Raw genomic sequence first — 23,764 nt, 5'->3', positions numbered from 1 at the left:
TTGCCACTGTCACATCGCTGGTGCCCTCCTGGGAAGAAAAAGGAAAATTCCGCAACAACTCTGACTTGGCGGACGGTTTCACTTACTTGTTTGGCAGTTTGCAGCTCTTTGGCCAGCTGTTTTCTCCTATGTTCGGACTCGGCCAACTCTTCCTGTCAATGCAAAAGAGAGAAGCGTTAGTTAAGCAGTAAGAATTCCAAGGCTCTTTGAATGAAGGAAATCCGAATGTCATCATGAGTGTCACTTGTTGCTACAATGAACTCCATAAGCAGCTGCCAGCCAACGATTTGAGTCGAACAGGCATTTCCCTATAGACTTCATTCACAGAGTTCAGTATGGTGTGCAGGCTCATTTTATACAAGAATATCCTCTGTGTTGCCTCTTCTTTCTCAATAAACTGGATGCACCTTTCTCTCTCTCCACTGGTTTATAGGTAAGTGATATTGTAGGATCTCACAGAGTTCCTTGGCAATGTCTCTTTAAAACATTTCCTTATCTTAGCCACTCTGAACACCTTTTTTTGCCATTATTTCTGACTGTGCAATTTGGTTGAGATTCGAAGAATGTACAGAACACTCCCCCCCAAAAAATTGTATACTGGCAGATTTTGTAGCCGCCCCTCCCCAAAACAGCTATCTATTTAACCCTATTACGTTTTAACCCAAAACTGCTCAAGAGTTTTACTTTTAAGGAAAAGCAGCATTTCTCTCTATATTTCTATCTCATTTGAAGTATCAGAAATAAAGAACTTCTACTGGTCTATCTCTTAAGGGGACCAATAAGGACCTTTTAGAAAACAGATTTGCTCCTTTGTTGTCCCAGACTGCTGACCTCATACTACTAGAGCATATTTCAGCCAAATCTCTGAAGTTCTTACTGAGTTTTTGCCAGTTTTATTGCAGAGTCAGAACACCCAGGAGGGAGGGCAAGACAATCTCTACCACTGCTTCCAAGATAACAGAGTGGGGGTTATCATTTTGCTGTTTTGATTATTTACTTGTTATTAAAGGTAAAGGGACCCCTGACCATTAGGTCCAGTCATGACCAACTCTGGGGTTGCGGCGCTCATCTTGCTTTATTGGCCGAGGGAGCCGGCGTACAGCTTCTGGGTCATCTGGCCAGCATGACTAAGCCGCTTCTGGTGAACCAGAGCAGTGCACGGAAACGCCGTTTACCTTCCTGCCAGAGCGGTACCTATTTATCTACTTGCACTTTGACGTGCTTTCAAACTGCTAGGTGGGCAGGAGCTGGGACCGAGCAACGGGAGCTCACCCTGATTGGCAAGTCCTAGGCTCTGTGGTTTAACCCACCGCGCCACCCGCGTCCTTACAAAACACTCTGTGAGGTGAGTGGGGCTGAGAGACTTCAGAGAAGCGTGACTAGCCCAAGGTCACCCAGCAGCTGCACGTGGAGGAGCGGAGACGCGAACCCGGTTCCCCAGATTACGAGTCTACCGCTCTTAACCACTACACCACACTGGCTCTCTTACTTGTTATTATCCTGTATTTAATTCTGTGAACTGCCCTGAGACCTTTTGATGAAAGGTGGTATATAAAACTAATAAATAAAATAATAAGAGAGTGGCCTTTCAGAATGAAGGCATTGGCCAGCTATGCTCTAGAATAATAGAATCAAAGAATTGTAGCACTGGTAAGGACCCTAAGGCTCATCCTGAGATGCAGGAATCTCAGCTAAAGCATCCATGACAGATGGCCATCCAACCTCTGCTTAAAAACCTCCAAGGAAGAAGAGTCCGCAACCTCCTGAGGGAGACGGTTCCACTGCCCAACAGCTCTTACTGTCAGAAGCTTTTTCCTGTATGTTTAGTCAGAATCTCCTTTCTTGTAACTTAAAGCCATTGGTTCGAGTCCTACCCACCGGAGCAGGAGAAAGCAAGGTTGTTCCCTCTTCCATGTGAGTGACAGCCCTTGAGATATCTGAAGGTGGCTATCGTATCTCATGTACAGTATGAAGTCTTATTCGCTAATGTGGCGTTTGCCTCCTAGGATGGGTTATAAGGAAAGGGTTAAAATAGGTGTGATGTGATTGGCCAGTGAGAATGCAAGGGGGGAGTAAAAAAGTTAGAGTGGGAGGTTTTGAAAGTCAGTTGAGGTTTGGGAGTTGAGGTTGAGGTTTGGGAGTTGAAGAAGGAGGAGGGAGGTTTAGGTGTGGGTTGGTCAAGTTGTATTGGGAGAGAGTGAGAGGAATTGTTAGGTGGAGTCAGATAGATAGTTGGGAATAATCAGTTTGAAGTTGTTAGGAACTAAGATTAAGAAACTGTCAAGGAAAACTAACTGAAACCATAAGCTTGTTCCTGCATTTAAAAATAAACGTGATTATTTGTTTATGTTAACAACTGACTGGACTCTGTGTGTCCCCGTCAGATACGGGGTGGTGGCAGCGGAAAAAGCAATTGCAGTGGCGGCACAGGGTCAATAGACCGTCAAACGCCTGGGGGCCCGGTGTGTGATCGCCACAGCTTCCTCAATGGAAGACCGTAAGAGCCTGTTGGATCAGGCCACAGGCATCTAGTGGACCACTGTGAGAACAGGATGCTGGTCTGTAGGAAACTGGCATATATATGTGTGAACAGGATCCTCCAGCCTGAGGGAACATTCTTTCATATGTGGTGGACTTGTAAAAGGGTAAAAGAGTATTGGGAAATGATCCATAATGAATTGAAAAAAATGTTTTAAAGTACTCCCCCCAAAACAACAACAACAACAAAAAAACCCAGAGTCCTTTCTGTTGGGGATAATTCAGACTGAAATCCCCAGTTGTCATAAAAGGTGATTTATGTATGCCACTACTGAGGCCCATGTTTTGTTAGCCCCAAAATGGAAAACGAGCGAGGTCCCAATCAAATAAGAATGGCAACTGAAGTTGACAAAATATGCACAACTTGCAGACTTAACATATAGAATAAGAGAACAAGAACAACATACATTTAAAGAAGATTGGAAAATGTTTCATTGAATATATAGGAAATAATTGTGTACAGCTGAAAACGCTGGCAGGATTAAGATAAATTCAACAGTGTAAATAAGTTTTGATGGATGCAATAATGGAATAGTGAAAGGTATAGTTTTTGTTGCCTTTGTCCATGGAGTTTTCTTGGCAGGGATACTGGAATGGCTTGCCAGTTCCTGCTCCAGGTGGATCACGTTTGGTCAAAACTCTCCACTATGACCTGTTCATCTTGGGTTGTTGCGTTTGCAAAGCAAAGGAAGGATTGAACTCTGATTAATAAGAATACACACAGAGGCTTGAACCAGCAAGACTCTGGGAAGGGTGCGTATAATCGTGTCTCTCTGTGCTTGTCCAATCTGCAGCCCCCTGGCCCAGGCCGTTTTTATTCACAAAAAAGCTTTTTACAAAGCGTTCAAAAGAACCAATCAGATTTCTTCTGAGCATTTCCACAAACCCACGTGGGGAGAAAGTTAATCTATAAACACTAGTTATCCATGCATACTTTTGGGGTAAATGAATGAATACTACAAAGGAGCGAATACAGCAACCCCGGAGGTAATAAACAATCAGTACACATGATAAGAAGGATGGCCAGGAGGACCAGATCACTACCACCTTCATGTGAGATCTGTTTCCTGGCTCCGAGATTAACATTTTAAGATTATATATAAGAAAACTACATCAAAGTAACTTGCCTACTATCTTTATGGCCCAGGAAGCCTGCCTGTCTAAGCAACTGCGCTGTGTATGTGACAAGAGAAATGGGCAGTAGAGGAAATGGCCAGAGATGCAGAGGTGTAGATTGATCAAAAATCATATCAAAATAGTTTAAACCCAGTCAACGCAATACTTTCATTGCTGACACAGATGGCTTAGTCTATATCTGTTATAATTCCTCATAGCAATCCCACCTGATCACTACATCTCTGGATATTTGCACTCCTACATTGGGTGCCCTGCATGACATAGTTCATAGCTTCCCTGAGTTATTCAAGCCCCTTCACCACGGCAAGGCAGTGAGAGCTGGACCATAAAGAAGGCTGATCGCCGAGGAATTGATGCTTTTGAATTATGGTGCTGGAGGAGACTCTTGAGAGTCCCATGGACTGCAAGAAGATCAAACCTATCCATTCTGAAGGAAATCAGCCCTGAGTGCTCACTGGAAGGACAGATTGTGAAGCTGAGGCTCCAATACTTTGGCCACCTCATGAGAAGAGAAGACTCCCTGGAAAAGACCCTGATGTTGGGAAAGATGGAGGGCACAAGGAGAAGGGGACGACAGAGGACGAGATGGTTGGACAGTGTTCTCAATGCTACCAGCATGAGTTTGACCAAACTGCGGGAGGCAGTGGAAGACAGGAGTGCCTGGCATGCTCTGGTCCAGGGGGTCACGAAGAGTCGGACACGACTAAACAACAACATAGTTTTTGTAAAATGTGCAGTGATTTATGATATGTAAAATGAATCACGGAAAGAGAAGAAGGGAAGTCACTGATATCTTAAGGATGCAAAATGAGTATTTTAAATTACAAAACAAAAAAATTAATAAAAAATACATTTATTTATTTATATATTTAAAAAGAACAGGGTGTTGGCCTGTGGAAAACCAGCAAATAGGGAACCTGTGCACAACAGCACTCTCCCCTCCTGTGGCTTCCAGCAACTGGTATTCAGAAGCATTACTACTTCTCACCATGGAGGTAGAGCAAAGCCAGCACAGCCCTCAGGCACTGATAGCCTTATCCTCCATGAATTTGTCCAATCCTTTGTTAAAGCCATGTTTGTGGCTATCACCATCTTCTCCTCCTTTAACTATACTCTGTGTGAAGAAGCACTTCCTATTATCTGTCCTGAGGTTCGTTCCAAAGCCTGGTGCAGCGGCGCCTTCCATACACTGTGGACTCCAATTCCCATCAGCCCCAGCCAGCATGGCCAATGGTCAGGGATCATGGGAGTTGGAGTCCAACGACAACTGGAGAACCACAGGTTTCCCATCCCTGGGACAGGGGGGTGGTAGCAGGCAGGGCTTCCCCCTGCCCCAGGCAGAACTCCCTGGAACTCAGTTCCGGCACTCTTAAAAAAAGAATGAGACACAAATGGAGATCTAGACAATCAACCTGTTGAACTTCAATGTCTAAAATCCCTGGTAGAGGACAAGGATCCTGAGATCACATTAAGGGTAGCCAAATTCTGCGCGATTACCATAAAACTTAGGGAACAAGCTGTGCTATCATAATGATTAAGGTTTTAAATGCTAATTTTAGGTTATATGTTAGTGACTAAGTTTTAATTTATATATTTTTAAACTGTTGCTATATCTGTATTGTCCCTGTTATACCTAATTGTAGATTCAAATGTGTCCTATCATGTTTTATGACTTCCTTGATATTGTATGTGGGCTGGAACTGGTCTGTAACCAAAATAATAAAATTCATTCATTCATTCAGTTCCGGCACCAATCAGATGGGTGCCATTGCCATTATAAGAGAAAAAGGGAAGCGTTCAAGGTGAGCTCCAGCAACCTCTTTTTCTAGGGGGAAAAACAGCAATGGCAGGCATATAAAAGCTGAGATGACAACAAGAAAAAATGGTTTTGGAGAGCAATAGCAGGAGCTCACATTCTACCACAAAGGCTAACATTTTAAATCCCAAAGAGACAAATCAATGTGTCAGTTAATTGCAGCAAGCTATTATCATCTGACGGCTTGTCTGTAGACCAAAGGAAACACAGCAGCAGCTTCATTCACCGCTACCCTCCCACATTTCAATGGGCATGTAACAATACTACAGCATGTTATGGAATCTTCAACAAGAGAGAGTGACCCACTACCCTAATTTTATAGGCAGTCATCATCAGAAGGAAATACCGTATTTTTCGCTCTATAAGACACACTTTTCCCCCTCCAAAAATGAAGGGGGAAAGTGTGTGCGTCCTATGGAGCGAATGCAGGCTTCAGAAAGCTATCCGCAAGCCTGCGGAGCCCGGCGGGAACTCCTGCTGGGCTCTGCAGGCTTGAGGATAGCTGCCTGCAGCCCGAAGCCCGGGGAGGATGGCGCTGTACACCCTGGGCTTTGGGTAGCTCTCCGCCGGGCTCCCAAGGCTTGCGGATAGCAGCCTGCTGTCCCCGAAGCCAAAACAGCGAAGCCAAAACATCCAGCTTCGGGATGGCTGCACAAAGCCTCCGCAGGGTGAAGGCACCCCGCCGCCCTGCGGAGGCTACAAAGGATGCCCCCCGAAGCCTCAAGCCTTTGGAGTGCAGCTGTGCTCCAAAGGCTTCAGGGATCTTTGAGGAAGCAGTGCTTCCCCCCACCGCCAGCCTCACAAGCTCTGGGGGCAGCGGCAAGGCCTGCTCTTGAACGCACCTTGTTTCTGAGGGGGAGAACAAGAAAAAAAAATTCCCCCCCCCTATTCTCCCCCTCCTATGGTCCGGTGCGTCCTATGGTCCAGTGTGTCCAATAGAGCGAAAAATACGGTAATTATGCACAGAGAGAGAAAGAAAGACAGGCAGACAGACAGAGTGGGTGGGAGACCTTGGTCCTGAACACTCCTAGCTGCACCACCCACCCACCCCAGATTGTGACTTCATTCTGAGTGTTGACTGCAACACCACCAATTCCAGGTGCTACAACAGGGTAGGGCTGGGCAATATATCGTCCAAAACTTGTTTGAAGTCCATGGCGTGATCTCGGTTTCATAGTTTTTGACCTGGCAATATACAGTGGTACCTCGGGTTACAGACGCTTCAGGTTACAGACTCCACTAACCCAGAAAAAGTACCTCGCGTTAAGAGCTTTGCTTCAGGATGGGAACAGAAATCGTGCTCCGGCGGGGCAGCGGCAGCAGGAGGCCCCATTAGCTAAAGTGGTGCTTCAGGTTAAGAATAGTTTCAGGTTAAGAACAGACCTCCAGAATGAATTAAGTTCTTAACCCAAGGTACCACTGTATTGCGAATCATGATGTGTCTGTCTGTGCTAAGCAAAAATCACAATGTGGGGGAAACCATGAAGTCAGCCGACGCCTCTGCATAGCTCCATCCTTATTTCAGACATTGTGATTTATCAGTAGATCGCAATGTTTAGCTGGCAATATATATGGCGATGTTGAAAAGCAGGCATCGCCCAGTCCTGCAACAGAGGATGCAACTCGCTGCCAGCAACTCTTGCTTACGGGCTTGAGTTAGGGTACCTGTGTTGCTGCTTTGAAATCAGGGTGTCCTATGCAAACCCCCACAAAGCAGCTCAGGGCAGCTTTTGCCTCTTTCTTACAACGACAAAGAGTGGGGGCAACTCAGTCCTGAAAGTTAACCCTCTAATCTAGGAGCTCTTCCTTCCATCTCACATGCTTGGGGTGGCAACAGTTGTGATTGCGCAGTTCTAAGAGAGCAGAAAGGGAGAAGGGTGGCGCTGTGGGTTAAACCAAAGCCTAGGACTTGACGATCAGAAGGTCGGCGGTTCGAATCCCTGGGACGGGGTGAGCTCCCGTTGCTCGGTCCCTGCTCCTGCCAAGCTAGCAGTTCGAAAGCATGCTAGTGCAAGTAGATAAATAGGTACCACTCCGGCGAGAAGGTAAACGGCGTTTCCGTGCACTGCTCTGGTTCGCCAGAAGCAGCTTAGTCATGCTGGCCACATGACCCGGAAGCTGTACGCTGGCTCCCCTGGCCAATAAAGCGAGAAGAGCGCTGCAACCCCAGAGTGGGTCACGTTTCCCAGGACATTCAGCACAGATTTAAATCAAACCCCAGCTTTCCCGGGTCACTAATCCAGTGCTGCCAACACCACAGACTTCACTTGTTCCCATTAATATCTATGTGTTGTGCATGTGTTTGCAGAAGCAGGAGTTCTCTGGCTCCAGGATATTAAGTTGCTTTGTGAGCACTGTCAGGGTTGCAGGCTCTTAGATCGTCAGTCCAGACCTCTGATCAATAGCAATTATTTACTTCACAGGTCCACCTGAAATAATCAAGCCAAGGGGTGACCTAAATTGGTTGGAAGACGATGACCTGTATGCTTTCAATTGCGAGGGAGGAAAAATCATTAAATTAGTGCGCTCCTCTCAGCCACACAGAGGAGCAGCCAGTATTTCCTGCTCTTCCTATCCCCTTCTTTCTGCAAACATGGCCTAGACGTTCTCTCTTTTTTATTTATGGATGTGGCTGTCACACGAATAAACAGCGAGCACAGGTCGCTTAAATATAAACAGGTGCCAGTTCTGTTACAAAAGGGGGGCGTAGGGAATTATTGCCCTTTCCTCTCTTAATGGCATCTCAAAGCAGTAAAACTGGCCCCTTGACATCATCGTGAAACACGTTTTTAATCACGGAGCCTTTGATGCATAAACGCTGTGTCATCAGCCAATGTCTTCTTCTTCTCGCTAACAACTGCCATGAAAGGGAGAGGAAGCAGAAGTCAGGCCTGAATGGCTTGGTGAACTTTGAAAGAAAGAACTAGGGCCCAAGTTTTCATTTTTGCTCCTCTCCCCCTATCCCTTTTTCCTTTTGTGTCGTGTCCTTCGGATTGCAAGCCTAAAGTCAGGGACTGTATTTCTGATCACTGCAAGCCTCTCTGTGAGACTGTTTTCAGCTGAAAAGCGGAGCAAAAATTCTTTTAGACAAATATATAATCTAAGCGGGTGGCGCTGTGGGTTAAACCACAGAGCCTAGGACTTGCCGATCAGAAGGTCGGCGGTTCGAATCCCCACAACGGGGTGAGCTCCCGTTGCTCGGTCCATGCTCCTGCCAACCTAGCAGTTCAAAAGCACCTCAAAGTGCAAGTAGATAAATAGGTACCACTCCGGCAGGAAGCTAAACGGTGTTTCCGTGCGCTGTTCTGGTTCGCTAGAAGCGGCTTAGTCATGCTGGCCACATGACCCGGAAGCTGTACACCGGCTCCCTCGGCCAATAAAGCGAAATGAGCGCCGCAACCCCAGAGTCGGCCACAACTGGACCTAATGGTCAGGGGTCCCTTTACCTTTACCTATAATCTAAGCACCTTTCAGATGCTGCTGGTGGTTGCTCATGAGTAACCAGGCAGGACTCTGACCTGTCTTTTACAGGTTTTATTGTGCAAACTATTTACAGTGCAGATCTACAAAGTTCATGTCCGTCTTAGTCACTTGCAGCATCCGGGAGTGACCCCTTCCGGCTTCTCCACTAACATAAGAACTTCGGCACCCCAAACCTCCACCTCCCCTCCTTGCATTTCCCCCCTCTGTGCAAGCTGGGCGACAGACGTGGCGTGCGTCCCTCCTGGCCAGCTCAGCGAGGCGCTGGGGCTCTCAGCAGCATCCTCAAGCCCTTTCCTCACTTGGCTGGCCCCTTCCCTCTCTTCTCCACTGGAGGTGTGGCTTTTCCCACCGCTGGAAGAGGAACTGCTCCTCAGGAGTTTTGGAGGCTCTCTGTATCCCAACGGCCCCCCCTGCCTCCCTCCCCTGTTCCGATGGCAGTCCCCTGACAGCACCCCTGAGGAACTATGTCACAAAATGCACTGAGCCAATTAACTCCGCCCCCCCCGTGCACCTTTTGAGATTTCATTTCTTCTTCTCCCCGCCATCAGAAATAGTGGAAAGGAATCCCTGAGAGACTGTACTTCCTGACTTTACAGCTGACTTTGTGAATTCTGTTTAAAGTCTTACACCCCAAAATCCAAGAAGACCTACTACTAAATGATCAAAAGGAAAGCAATGTAGTAGCAAATTAAAAACATTTCAGCTGTAGCAGAGGGAGCAACGGCAATAACAGCGGTTGCCGGCACTCAGGACTTATTGTGCAAGTCTACGGAGACTTCTATCCTGGGGGCGAGTCCAAGGGACATAATCAGAAATGTTCTTTTATTCCTGAACAAATTAAGTCCTACTACAGTCAGTCGCACAGGAACAGTGATTATTCCATGAAGCTGGCAGAGCACTACAGAAATCTAAATTACAGAGTAGGAAACCTTCTGCCAGTAGAAAATTAAAGAATGCCTATAATAAGTAACAGTTTAAAGAGAGGTGCCCCCCCCCAATCTCTCTTTCCAAAAGCACTCGTGTAAGAATGGAAATATATACCTTACTTATTGCTTGGAACCTTATCTCCATGCGACGTAAAAGAAAATCAGTTTTATGGAATGGACAATTAAATGAACAAACACACTTCCCAAGCTACCAAAGATGAACTTATCACTGATTACTGAGATTTGGGTTAAAAACATATAAAGGGAGGGCAAAATTGACATGCAAACTACAAGACAAGGACAACTGTGACTTCAAAGAAGAATGGGAACCTTTTACAAATTATCTAAAAAAACAACAAAATGAATTGGACTACCTGGCAGGTTTTGAATAAACATACACACATTTATTGAGGGACAACATAGAAGATAGATAATATAAGGATGTATACAGTTTTATAATATGCAGAAGTTAACATTGGATGAGAAATCAGAGAGAGGAGCTGAGGAAAGTCGTAGGGGGGAGGGAGGGAGGGAGGGTCTGTTGGGGAGGTAGGAGGGGGAAAAATGGGGGAGAAACAAGGAAGATGATTTGTTTTGATAATTTGCTATGTTGAAATTGTTAATAATTTTTTTTTAAAAACCCACACACATATAAATGGAGGAGGAAGAGATATCATTTAGAAAGCTAGGAGTCCTTAAAAGACAATGAGAAAATAAAAACAGGATGAAAGCAGGTCTGCAATGTTTCGTTTGATTAATTGATTAGATCAGGGTTCCCCAAACTTGGATCTCCAGCTTTTTTTGGACTACATTTCCCATCATCCCTGACTACTGAGTCATGCTAGCTAGGGATGATGGGAATTGTAGTTCAAAAACAAATGGAGACTCAAGTTTAGGAAGCTCTGGTTTAGCTCCACCAGCAAAGATGTTTGGAGCCATTTAAAAAAGTGTCCCTGATGAACTGGGAGGATATTTAAAAGCATTTCCCAACATTTGTTTCCTGTCTTTTGGCCAAAAAGCAGATATGCACACATCCCTTTATTCTCACAATAGTAATGCCAGATACGTTAGGCTAAGAGATACTATCTGGTAAAAGGTTAGCCACTAAGTTGGCAGTTAGCCAGCTAGTCCTCAATACGAGTCCCACACTGCAACCCAGCAATTCTCCAATGCGGTGCCCTTCAGGGTTATGGTCTGCAAGCATATGAGGCTACTACCTTGCTAAAGCTTAGTACAGTGGTACCTCGAGTTACAGACACTTCAGGTTACAGACACTTCAGGTTACAGACTCCACTAACCCGGAAGTAGTGCCTCGGGTTAAGAACTTTGCTTCAGGATGAGAACAGAAATCACGCAGCAGTGGCGCGGCGGCAGCAGGAGGCCCCATTAACTAAAGTGGTACCTCAGGTTAAGAACAGTTTCAGGTTAAGAACGGACCTCCGGAACAAATTAAGTTCTTAACCCGAGATACCACTGTAGGTCTGGATGGCCTCTTTTACCCCTGAAGGGATGTGGGTGGCGCTGCGGTCTAAACCACTGAGCTTCTTGGGCTTGCTGATCGGAAGGTCAGCGGTTTGAATCCGCGCAACGGGGTGAACTCCTGTTACTCTGTTCCAGCTCCTGCCAACCTAGCAGTTCGAAAGCACGCCAGTGCAAGCAGATAAATAGGTACCGCTGCGGCAGGAAGGCAAACGGCGTTTCCGTGCGCTCTGGTTTCCGTCACGGTGTTCCAGTGCACCAGAAGCGGTTTAGTCATACTGGCCACATGACCCAGAAAGCTATCTGTGGACAAACGCTGACTCCCTCGGCCTGAAAGCGAGATGAGCGCCCCAACCCCATAGTCGCCTTTGACTGGACTTAACTGTCCAGGGGCTCTTTTACATTTACCCCTGAAACCATTTGAATGTCTTAGACTGAGAGCCCCTAAGGGAAAAGACTTACAGTGGTACCTCAGGCTAAGTACTTAATTCTTCCGGAGGTCCGTTTTTAACCTGAAACTGCTCTTAACCTGAAGCACCACTTTAGCTAATAGGGCCTCCTGCTGCCGCCGTGCTGCCGGAGCACGATTTCTGTTCTCATCCTGAAGCAAAGTTCTTAACCCAAGGTACTATTTCTGGGTTAGCGGAGTCTGTAACGTGAAGCGTATGTAACCTGAAGCGTATAATAATAATAATAATAAAAAATTTTATTTATATCCCGCCCTCCCCAGCCGAAGCCGGGCTCAGGGCGGCTAACAACAATAAAACAGTACAAAAGTACAGCATAAACAACAGTCTAAAATCATTCATTATAAAATTAATTAATTCAAGCCACTGGCAACCATTGAGCCAGAGCTCCGCGAAGATTGCCGAGGGAGGGAGTCAGGCTGTGCCCTGGCCAAAGGCCTGGTGGAACAGCTCTGTCTTGCAGGCCCTGCGGAAAGATGTCAAGTCCCGCAGGGCCCTGGTCTCTTGTGACAGAGTGTTCCACCAGATCGGAGCCACAGCCGAGAAAGCCCTGGCTCTAGTTGAGGCCAGCCTAACTTCTCTGTGGCCTGGGACCTTCAAGATGTTTTTATTCGAAGACCGTAAGTTTCTCTGTGGGGCATACCAGGAGAGGTGGTCCCGTAGGTATGAGGGTCCTAGGCCATATAGGGCTTTAAAGGTAACCCGAGGTACAACTGTATTAACATAAAACTGCTGTAGGCCACTCGAAGCCCATAAGTGGGGCAGGCAGGATATACATATGCACACACAAACATATAAACAATGGTTGAGTTGGACCTTCCTTGGAGAAGCAGAAACAGTTATCCCAGATATGCAAGGCAGTTCTCTAACCATCTATTTCTCAAAATCACGCCAAATAATTTTAACTCAGTGGGGTCAACATGGTATAAAGAATACAAAAACTCCAGTTGCTACGCTCCTTCAAATTTATTTTAATGAATTCCATTTAAAAATCTACTTTTTAAAAACCAAAAAGTACTTGCATTATAGGGGTGCCATATTTCAAGTTGAATTGTTGAGCTTTTTTTGGCAAGTTTATTGAATTTTTGTTGTTTCTTGTTTTGTTTTACTGTTAACTGGCTATGTCCAGTAAATTGCAGACGTATGGCAACCCTATACGTCCCTGGAGGGATGAGTATATTTTGTTTCAGATGAACAAAGCAAACTATTACCTTCAATTTGCATATTTCTTGTAAAGCTTCATTTCTCTCTTTCTTAAGTTCTTCCAATTCCTCTCTTTGCAAAGGATCATAGGAGACAAACTGGATGCATTGAAATATTGGGGGGGGGGAGGGGAGCGGAGATTGTTAACAAAGAAATTTTGGATTAATTAGGTCAGTTTTATCCATGATGATACTTAAACACCTACATTAATCATTAATGCTTTAAGATTAGGTAAAATGATGCTATTTTTATTGTTATTACTTTGCGGAGACTGTAGTAGTAGTAGTAGTAGTAGTAATAATAATAATAATAATAATAATAAACCAACTTAATCCAGTCTTATTAAGAGATTTGCCTGCTACTCCAATGAATTAACTTAACTTGCAAAATCATCAAGTACAAATTGAAGCAGAATAATTAGAAGAGAATCCAACAAGCTGGCCCTCAAACATATTTGTGTGTGTGTGTGTGTTTATCAAAGCCCTAAGTTATTGCTTAATAGCCGATGGTTTTTAGAAGAAGCTAACAATTTCATTTTAAAATGCAAGGTTGAACAGGGGTTTGCAATATTAAATTCGTAAAATCAACCATTAGACAGACACAAAACTAAAGGGAATAAAACCCAACAATATACTAGCAGGAGAAGGACAATACAGGACAGCTATATGAAATAAAAGTAACAAATTATTATTGTTATTATCTATTCATTTATTCAGTGAACGGATGGATGGATTCAATGAATGAATGAATAATTAAATAAATAAACGAAGTCCAGATCAATGTAGAGAGCTCCATAACAGACACATTACTTACCTGTGAATCTAGTAATTGGGCAATTTCGTGAGCATTAAATGCTGCCTGTCCTTGGGCACTACCTGCCCCATCTAGCTGCAAACAGAATAGGTTTCTTGCCACCTGGACAAAATCTGAAAAAGAGGCTAAGTGAGCATGAACATGTCTGATCAATGGCAAAAGATGCAATTTCAAGATTGCACCCAACTTTTAGCTGCCTTTTGAACAATTGCTATGTTTTCTCAATGTTCCCCAAGTTTCTCCCCATCACCCATTTCCTATAAAACACCACTTATCAATTGCACGTAGGGAAATCTGTAAGCATACAAAATGACAGCCGGGTTTTTAACAAGTCAGCTAGGTTAATTGCCATCAGTCTTATGTTAACTTTTGGCAACCCTAAAAAGGCTTGAATTAGATGAGAGACCTGTAGATTCACACACATCCTCCTCTCACTTACAGGCACTGAGCTCATTTAGCTACTTCCTCTTCGGCACAACCCATAAAGGGTAAAGGGGACCCGTGACCATTCGGTCCAGTCGTGACCGACTCTGGGGTTGCGGCGCTCATCTCGCTTTATTGGCCGAGGGAGCCGGCGTACAGCTTCCAGGTCATGTGGCCAGCATGACTAAGCCGCTTCTGGCGAACCAGAGCAGCGCACGGAAACGCCGTTTACCTTCCCGCCAGAGTGGTACCTATTTATCTACTTGCACTGGTGTGCTTTCAAACTGCTAGTTTGGCAGGAGCAGGGACCGAGCAACGGGAGCTCACCCCGTTGCGGGGATTCAAACCGCTGACCTTCTGATCGGCAAGCCCTAGGCTCTGTGGTTTAACCCACAGCGCCACCCAAATCAGGCATAGGCAAACTCGGTCCTCCAGATGTTTTGAGACTACAACTCCCATCATCCCTGACCACTGGTCCCATTAGCTAGGGATGGTGGGAGTTGTAGTCCCAAAACATCTGGAGGGCCGAGTTTGCCTATGCCTGCATTAAATAGTTGGTAAACTATGGGTTGCGCTTCTCCACATACTAGGGACGAAGGCACTTTGGTCCGCCCCCAAATGTTTTGGGGGTTTTTTAGGGGGCAAACCCGTCCCCCATTGTTCTGAGGGTGAACATGGAGCCGGGTACAAGGCAGCTCAGTGCTGGCAGCTCCTCCTGCTGCTGCCACAACTGGCTGGAGGGGGGGCGCCTTCCCCTGTCTTTCCCTTGCTGCTGGGGCCGTGCTGCCACTGCGTTCGACTCCGCTCCCTGGCTCCTAGCCCTAAGCAAGCAAACTGTGAGAGTAGCCGACAATATGACAATGCAGAGCCTTGTGTGGTCAAACCTAAACACTGTTTATTACTGTAATGAATAGGGCTGGGAGATATATTGATGTATCATCCAAATCCAATAGGAAGTCCATACAGTGGTACCTCTGGTTGCAAACGGAATCCATTCCGGAGACCCGTTCGCAACATGAAAAGAGCGCAACCCACAGAGGCGCGTCTGTACACGGGCGGGTTGCAAATCGCCGCTTCTGCGCATGCGTGTGAAGTCATTTTGCGCTTCTGCGCATGCGGTGAAACCCAGAAGTAACCCTTTCCGGGACTTCTGGGTCGCTGCAGGACGTAACCTGAAAGAACGTAACATGAAGCGGACGTAACATGAGATATGACTGTATCATGATAGCAGTTTCCTAATTTTTGACCTAAAAATACAGTGGTACCTCGGGTTACAGACGCTTCAGGTTACATACACTTCAGGTTACAGACTCTGCTAACCCAGAAATAGTGCTTCAGGTTAAGAACTTTGCTTCAGGATGAGAACAGAAATTGTGCTCCAGCGGTGCGGCGGCAGCAGGAGGCCCCATTAGCTAAAGTGGGGCTTCAGGTTAAGAATAGTTTCAGGTTAAGTACGGACCTCTGGAACAAATTAAATACTTAACCTGAGGTACCACTGTATATCGCAAATCATGGTGTGTGCCATGCAAAAATCGTGATGTGGAGGAACCGTGAAGCCAGCCAATGCTTCTCCATAGCGCCATCCTTCTTTCAGACATCGTGATACAGTGGTGCCCCGCAAGACGAATGCCTCGCAAGACGAAAAACTCGCTAGACGAAAGAGTTTTACGTTTTTTGAGTCGTTCCGCAAGACGAATTTCCCTATGGGCTTGCTTCGCAAGACGAAACGTCTTGCGAGTTCTTGCAAGTTTGTTTCCTTTTTCTTAAAGCCGCTAAGCCGTTAATAGCCGCTAAGCCGTTAACAGCCGCTAAGCCGCTAATAGCCGTGCTCCGCAAGACGAAAAAACCGCAAGACGAAGAGACTCGCAGAACGGATTAATTTCGTCTTGCGAGGCACCACTGTATTTCAGAATGTCGCGATGTTTAGCTGTTGATCTATCACAATGTCGAAAACCAAGTATCACCCAAACACTGCGAGGAAGGCTTTTTTATGCAGCATTCTCTGTTACCATATTCCTAGAACTCACTTCATTACCTCCAAAAGACACTGTTCCTTTAGGATCCTTTGGGAGCTGCTGCCTTAGGATTTCTTGCTGTTCTTTTGTGGGTTGAATCCCGAGATAATTCAGAGCCTAGAAGCGGGATTTGGTGAGAGAGAAAAAGCACAGGGGTTTGAATTCTCTATCTGACAATGATGGAACATTGCACCTCCTTTTATCTGTTTAGGGAAGCTTTTAATGTTCAACAGATTATTGTATTTTAATATTCTGTTGGAAGCCCCCCAAAGTGGCTGGGGAAACCGAGCCAGATGGGCAGGGTATGTATGTATGTATATATGTATGTATGTATGTATGTATGTATAAATAAATAAATAAATAAATAAAAATAATCTGTCTTGTTTTAACTTGCTTAAGTCGCCTTTCCAGTCTGAGAAGAAGGTGTGATGTAAATAATAATAATAATAATAATAATCCACTAACACACTTTCTATTTCCTTTCTCCAACACTGGATGATGGGGTGCATCCATAGCTGTCAACTTTCCCCTTTTTTTAAGGGAAATTCCCTTATCCCTAATAGGATTCCTCGCAAGAAAAGTTGACAGCTATGGGTGCATCTGTTCCATAAAAGCCAACTCCTCGCGGCTGAGGTCTCTTTACAAAGGTCTCCCCCAATAAAATATTAGATGGGCATTACTATTCAAATGTTGTGCAGCTGCTATGTTTCGTTATCAATTATGTGTGGCAATGCTGACCCCCCCCCCCCCCAATATTTGGCACCCTTGGGTTGGGCTCCCTTGATCTGTTCCTATACATCCACAGAGAGAAAAGTTTTACATACACTCGTAAGTGTGCTGTGGCGGAACTGAAACCCTGATTCTGCAAAATGCCTTCGCGAAAGAAAAAAAGCATTTACGTGGTACTCTGGGGCGTTCAAAGTGCTTTGCGCACATTATCCCAGAACGACATAAGCACCGGTTTATCCTTTCTCTGCTGCCTAACCCATCCTCTTTGTGATGTTTTAATGGGTCTGCTAGTGGCTGCCAAGTAAGCACACGATGTATCAGGGCGTGTGCGCAACAAGCAAGAGTCCCGGGCGCTTTTTAGAGACAATCCAAAGCGGCCCAGTCTGAAACCTCCATTCATTACAACAGGCTCTTACTGAAAAGGTTAGGGAGGCTGCGGGAAGTAGATGGTGCTTCTTCTAGGTGTTGGGTGGGTGGGTTACCTATTAAAGTAAGATAAGCCGGGGGATAAAGCAGCCCGGCTGATTCACAGTGCCATTTTCTGGCACCCAAACAAAGATTTTAAAGAGAGGAGATTTGAAAAGAGGCATATGCAACTCAAGTGTGGGTTGCATCAGCACATAGTCTCCTAAAACAAACAATTGACAATGAGAAAAAAAGGAAAGAAAGAGCAAATTCGGAAGCTCAATCTTCAAGCACTTACACAAAAACGATATAAATATTTAAGTGGTCTACCCCTCGCAGCTCTTTCCCCCCTTATTTTCCTGCTCTCGGTATAGATGAATTGAGAGAAGAAGGTATCACAAAAAAGAGAAATGAGATCTTTTTAGCAAAATAACTTTGGGAAATAGCTGGGGAAGAAGGCGGCGGCAGAACTTTGATGAAAGCACTTGAAAAGGGGGGAAAACTGTAGCACTGATACCCAAAACATTTTCCTCTCAAACTGTAGGTGTTTCAGGGAAAGAAGAAATTTTACTAATGGGAGACTTCAACTTCTCTATTATCTGCTGGGTTACAAACGCCCCTAAGCATGAAATCTCCAGCAAATTCCTGCCATAGTTTGCTAGCACAACTTTCCAACTCAGAAATAGGAGGAAGGAGCAAGGGGTGTCCGTTACCCTCGACTTGATCTTCACTAACAGGAAAGAGCTCACACTTTCTAAGAGAATACACGAGCTGTTCCCCCCCCCCCAAAAAAAGTGCACAAACATTTACGTATGCATGCACTGCATTATGAAAGGCTGCTTGCAGGAAAATGTGCAAATTGGGCAAAGTAACGCCCCCGAAACATGCATATGAGGAAAAAGGCACCCAAAAATACTGGTGAATTTTCATTAGGTTTTTATATGATTATGGACATAGCAAACTGATAGGGAGATGCGGCAAACGTAACTTAGGATTGGGGGAAAAAATGAGAAACAGCCATAGGGAGCTGTTTAAAAAACAAATAAATGTGTGTACAAGCAAGGCTGCCCTGTTTGAATATACTTCCTTGCTCCAAACTCACAATGAATCACAGGCTTCCATATTGTTCTTCCGGGAAATAATCTTTGGATGGCATCCTGCTCTTGCTGCATGGAGGGAGTGAACACATTGTGGAGTAGTGCTTAATAAGAGTTAAGTAGGATCTGGCCCTTCCATGTAGCCACCATTCAGGGAAGCCACATTCATGGCAAGGATGCTCAACGAAGTCAAGCTATTTATTCCAATCAGAGTCCCATCCATGCTATAACACAGGGTTTCCCAAACTTCGGTCTCCCACTGTTTTTGGACTACAATTCCCACCATCCCCGACCACTGGGGTATGATGGGAGTTGTAGTCCGACAACAGCTGGAGACCCAAGATTGGGAAACCTTACTCTAACACAAGGTCTCCCACCCACCTGCTCCTCCAAGGCCTGGAGCCTGTTGCAACATATTCAGCAGCAATGCACCCAGGAGGAGCTCTGCTCAATTCCTTTCAGGAAGCCAACCTGCAACTCGCTTTCATTGCACACAGGGTGGAATGAGGAAGGAGAAGGACTTGCAGGATGGCACCTCCACTGTGAACGTTCTTGCAACCATTTCGAACAGAAAATGTGGCTCCAAAACTGTCTAATCCATGGGTAGGCAAACTAAGGCCCAGGGGCCGGATCCAGCCCAATCACCTTCTTGATCCGGCCCGCGGACGGTCCGGGAATCAGCGTGTTTTTATAGGAGTAGAATGTGTCCTTTTATTTAAAATGCATCTCTGGGTTATTTGTGGGGCATAGGAATTCATTCATTTTTTTATTCCCCCCCCCCCAAAAAAAAATATAGTCCGGCCCCCCACAAGGTCTGAGGGACAGTGGACCAGCCCCCAGCTGAAAAAGTTTGCTGATGCCACTCTAATCCTTTTCTTCATCTGCGTTAACGTGTAAACTCCTCTATTTGGATCTGAATACACACAAGCATTCAGTCCCTGCCACTCTCTTTGTGAGTCCAAAGAGTCCTTGCTGAAATTCATTTACTTGGCAAGAAGAACAAAAGCTCTACAAGTTCATGTCATTGCCACAAAGTGCTCATAAGTCCTGGCCAAAATGGGAATCTTCCAGTTACTTTGGCTGCAGACCTACAGTAATATATTGCAAATTTTAGGGATCGCTAGAAATAAGCTAGTGTGACTATAAAAATATTTTAAAAGGAAAGACAACAAGGGTCCCGAGCCAAAGTAAATTGCTAGAGCCAAAGTAAATTGCTGAAATTAATGGGATATAAAGTCAATGGGAACTCAAGCACGACTTTCCCTAGATTTGGGCTAAAGGTTCCTGCAACATTTGCAAAAGGCAGTTCTGCTGCTAGGACAGGAAATCGCAGCAGAAAGAGTAGCATCCAAAGCTTAAAAACATTTTCATCCAGCCAGACCATTTCAATATTTGCTAAATAATTTCATCATAATTTCATGTCGATTCAGCACAGCAAACCGTTGGCCTCACGAGTGTTATTTACCCGTGTGGAAAAGTAATTTCTGTCACCAAATTGCCACAGGAACAAAGGTAAAAAATAAGACAGAAGATATTTACCATCTCTAGTTTATCTGCTTGGAGACGAACAGTGGGGTTTAGGGAAATCTTCCTTCTTTGTGGTCCATAATCATCGCTCCACGTGGGGCCAACAGCTAAGAGACAACAGGTTGCACATTAATTGGAAATCTAATTGGAACTTTTTCTCCTGAAGGATGTGTTCCGAACTCCTGCTGTTCAAACAACTGGAGCTAATCACCTGAATACCAGAATCAACTCGTGTTTGTTATCCTCCCCCCTTTAAATGGTAAGCAAGATGCAATTTAAATGTTTATTACAGATCTCAAATGGAAACTGATGGATGCTGCTGAAATACTAGTTGGACCTTCCTGTATGAACCCGCCAAGATATGAGGGTCTGTGTGGGTGTGGGAACATCACACAAAAACCTGGAGGATAATTGGGGAATGATGGGCTGTGGATCAAACAGACATTATTGAAACATGAACGGTCATATCATGAGAGAGGCACATGGCTTGCACCTGTGATACCTCTTTTAAAAAACAATCAAAAGGAAACAGGAGATGGAGAGAGAGAGGGAGAGAGAGAGAGAGAAATAAGTTGATACAGGCTGTGGCACAGATGCACATAATTTCTTTTTTGTGGTGAGGGGGCATTTCTTTGGACTCCTGCCAAGTCACCAAAACTTTCTAAAACATCCCCCAAAGCCTGCATATTTGCATAGCAATAACAGTAACAATAACAATTTATTACTTATACCCTGCCCATCTGGTTGGGTTTCCCCAGCCATTCTGGGTGGCTCCCAACAGGATATTAAAAACGCGATAAAACATCAAACATTAAAAACTTCCCTAAACAGGGCTGCCTTCAGGTGTCTTCTAAAAGTCAGATAGTTGTTTATTTCCTTGACATCTGATGGGAGGGCGTTCCACAGGGTAACCTCACTTCTCGCATTGAGGGAACTGCCAGAAGGTCGTCGGTGCTGGACCTCAGTGACCTGAACAATGGGGGTGGAGACGCTCCTTCAGGTATACTGGGCTGAGGCTGTTTAGGGCTTTGAAGGTCAGCGTCAACACTTTGAATTGTGCTCGGAAATGTACTGGGAGCCTATGTAGGTCTTTCCGGACCGGTGTGTTATATGCATGGTTGAGCAAGCATGACTGTACCAACACTAGACAACCCATACAGTATTCTACCACCCAAGGTGCATGTGCTTTTAGAATACCCCAACACATTTTTGCATCTATAGCTATACGTACACACATGAACTGCCTACTGCCTGTTTAAGACATAAGGCAGAAGCGACTTGGAGGTAAAACAAGGATTTTGCCTATGCCTGAGCCCTTGCCTCCTACCCAACCTTTGGCAAATGTGAAAACAAAATGCAAGGTGCTTTTACACTCATTTTATATCCTTAATATACACGTGGCAAACATATGTTAAGTGCAGAGTCCTATAAGCACTGGAAAATACTTAAGTTTCTATGGCAACTGGATCTTCAGATACGCCGGTGTTATTCACCATGCTGTGCCAAAGTGAGCCTATTGATTACTAATTATATAAGCTTGACAGGTTTTCAATCTGCCTACTTCCAGGGAAGCCTGTCCATGTCTATTTGTTTGCCAATGGTGCCTGGTGTGGCATTGCAAAGCATTCTGGGAGCGTTAGTTCATGCAGGGCTCCAGCCAGGCCTACTGAATGGAACTACTGCTGCAGAAACCAGGGCTTATCCTAGAATATACTCAAACAACAGCAACAATTTATTTGTATGCCGCCCATCTGACTGGGGTGCCTCAGCCCCTTGGGGTGGCTTCCAACAAATCAAACGCAGTAAAACCCCAAACATTAACAACTTCCCCTATACAGGGCTGCCTCCAGATGTCTTCTCAAAGTCAGGTAGTTGTTTATTTCCTTGACATTTGATGGGAGGGTGTTCTAGGGAGGAGCTGTCATGGAGGGCAAGCTTGTCCAGCGTTACAGATATTCTCAGGGAGGAAGCTTATGGACAACCCCATATTCATAGAATTGTAGAGTTGGGATGGACCCTGAGGATCATTTAGACCAACCCCCTGCAATGCAGGAATACGCAGCTACCCCAAATGGGGATCGAACCTGCAACCTTGGTACTCCCTGAAACAGACTTTGAAAACCATTTATTACTCCCTTTATAGGTAAAGGATCCCTGGATGGTTAAGTCCAGTCAAAGGCGACTATGGGGTTGCGGCGCTCATCTCACTTTTCAGGCCGAGGGAGCTAGCGTTTGTCTGCAGACAGCTTTCCGGGTCACGTGGCCAGCATGACTAAACCGCTTCTGGCGCAACAGGACACCGTGATGAGTGCCAGAGCGCACGGAAATGCCGTTTACCTTCCCGCTGCAGTGGTACCTATTTATCTACTTGCACTGGCGTGCTTTCAAACTGCTAGGTTGGCAGAAGCTGGGACAGAGCAAAGGGAGCTCACCCCATCACGGGGATTCGAACTGCCAACCTTCCGATTGGCAAGCCCAAGAAGCTCAGTGGTTTCGACCACAGCGCCACCCTTTATATCTCACATCTTTTCCGTTATGGCACTCAAGGTGACTTACATGGGCCTCCTTGATGGTCTCCCATCCTTTCACTAGCCAGACCCAGATATGTTTAGCTTCAGAAAGGTCGCTACATCATGAGCTTTGGACCAGGCCCTGGCACCCACAGCCCCAAACCCCAGGTGTCAATCCTATAGCTGTAGAAGACAAATGAGCAAGGATAGGGTGCATTGTCCTTGCTGGTTACAAGCAAGGACAATCCATCCTTGTTCAGCCATCCCACAAAATAGTCAATGGCCATTATTGGAAAGGGACTGCTAGACAATCCATTCATTCGTGTTAGGGGAACAATTGGTGCATAATAGAGGCTTTTTCTAAAGGAAAAGTAAACACATTAAATGCTACTCCTGTGAGAAAGGTAATGGCAACTATGTGATGAGAAAGCAAGGAAGTGAGCGTTTACCCCCAGCAGATGCATCAGCGGTACTGTTGTTTGCAGAAAATGCGGGAGATTGCTCTCTCTTCTTGGATCCGGCTTTCGTCTATGAAAGAAAAAACACAAAATAAGGAGGTGCCTTCTGGTAAAGTAGGTCAAGGACCAAACAAACAAATATCATTAAAAACCACACACACACACACACACACACACACACACACACAGGCTGATTACATAAAAGAAGTCCTGCCTAATGCTTTATCTAAACTTCAGATGAATATACAATACATAGCAAAAGCTTTAAAAGAAACTGGTTCCCTTTGCAACATGCACCCACAGAATTATGTTAAGCAGCTTTGGAAGAGTGGTCTGTATTGACTGTTCTTCAAGCAGCCCCAGAACAGCTGGAATAAACCATGGTTATTTAGTTTTTTCTCTGCCTGCCGCTGCAAAGAAATCCATCCCCACCCTATCAACTCATGCAGTGATGCAACCACGCTAGAAGGGACACTGTTAACTGCAGAGAGTGAGAGAAGCTATAGAAGCCAAAAGGAACTTAATTTGGCAGGCCGGACCAATCCGTGGTCACCAAGCCAAACCGCCAGCCACAAAGAAAGGGAGGTTGCATTCCATCAGATATGTGGGCAACCTTAAGTACTGCGCAACTGGTAAAAGCCAACTCCCGACGGAGGGCCCCTAGCTAAGGAATTCCACGCTGGATCCAAGGCTGGAAAAAGGCTTCAATACACTCCTACCTCCCTGACATGGCTTTTT

At 45.3% G+C, this 23,764-nt stretch overlaps 1 protein-coding gene across 4 annotated transcripts in view; it reads right to left on the bottom strand.

The window, feature by feature from the left end:
* The window catches only part of STXBP4 (syntaxin binding protein 4), a 161,689-nt gene that overhangs the window by 108,530 nt on the left and 29,395 nt on the right, over positions 1-23,764 (bottom strand). For all 4 annotated transcript variants that reach the window (XM_080994538.1, XM_080994535.1, XM_080994536.1 and 1 more), the window contains 6 exons: positions 23,018-23,096; positions 20,071-20,165; positions 16,321-16,417; positions 13,863-13,975; positions 13,058-13,147; positions 87-152 (listed from right to left, as the gene is read on the bottom strand). In XM_080994538.1, the coding sequence (XP_080850664.1) occupies positions 87-152; positions 13,058-13,147; positions 13,863-13,975; positions 16,321-16,417; positions 20,071-20,165; positions 23,018-23,096 (540 nt within the window). The remainder of the gene's footprint in view (positions 1-86; positions 153-13,057; positions 13,148-13,862; positions 13,976-16,320; positions 16,418-20,070; positions 20,166-23,017; positions 23,097-23,764) is intronic.

The sequence above is a fragment of the Podarcis pityusensis genome (assembly GCF_964106645.2).
Source record: "Podarcis pityusensis genome assembly, chromosome: 2".
Classification (NCBI taxonomy): domain Eukaryota; kingdom Metazoa; phylum Chordata; class Lepidosauria; order Squamata; family Lacertidae; genus Podarcis; species Podarcis pityusensis.
The sequence above is the reverse complement of the archived record's forward strand: the minus strand, read 5'-3'. Positions and strand labels throughout refer to the sequence as shown.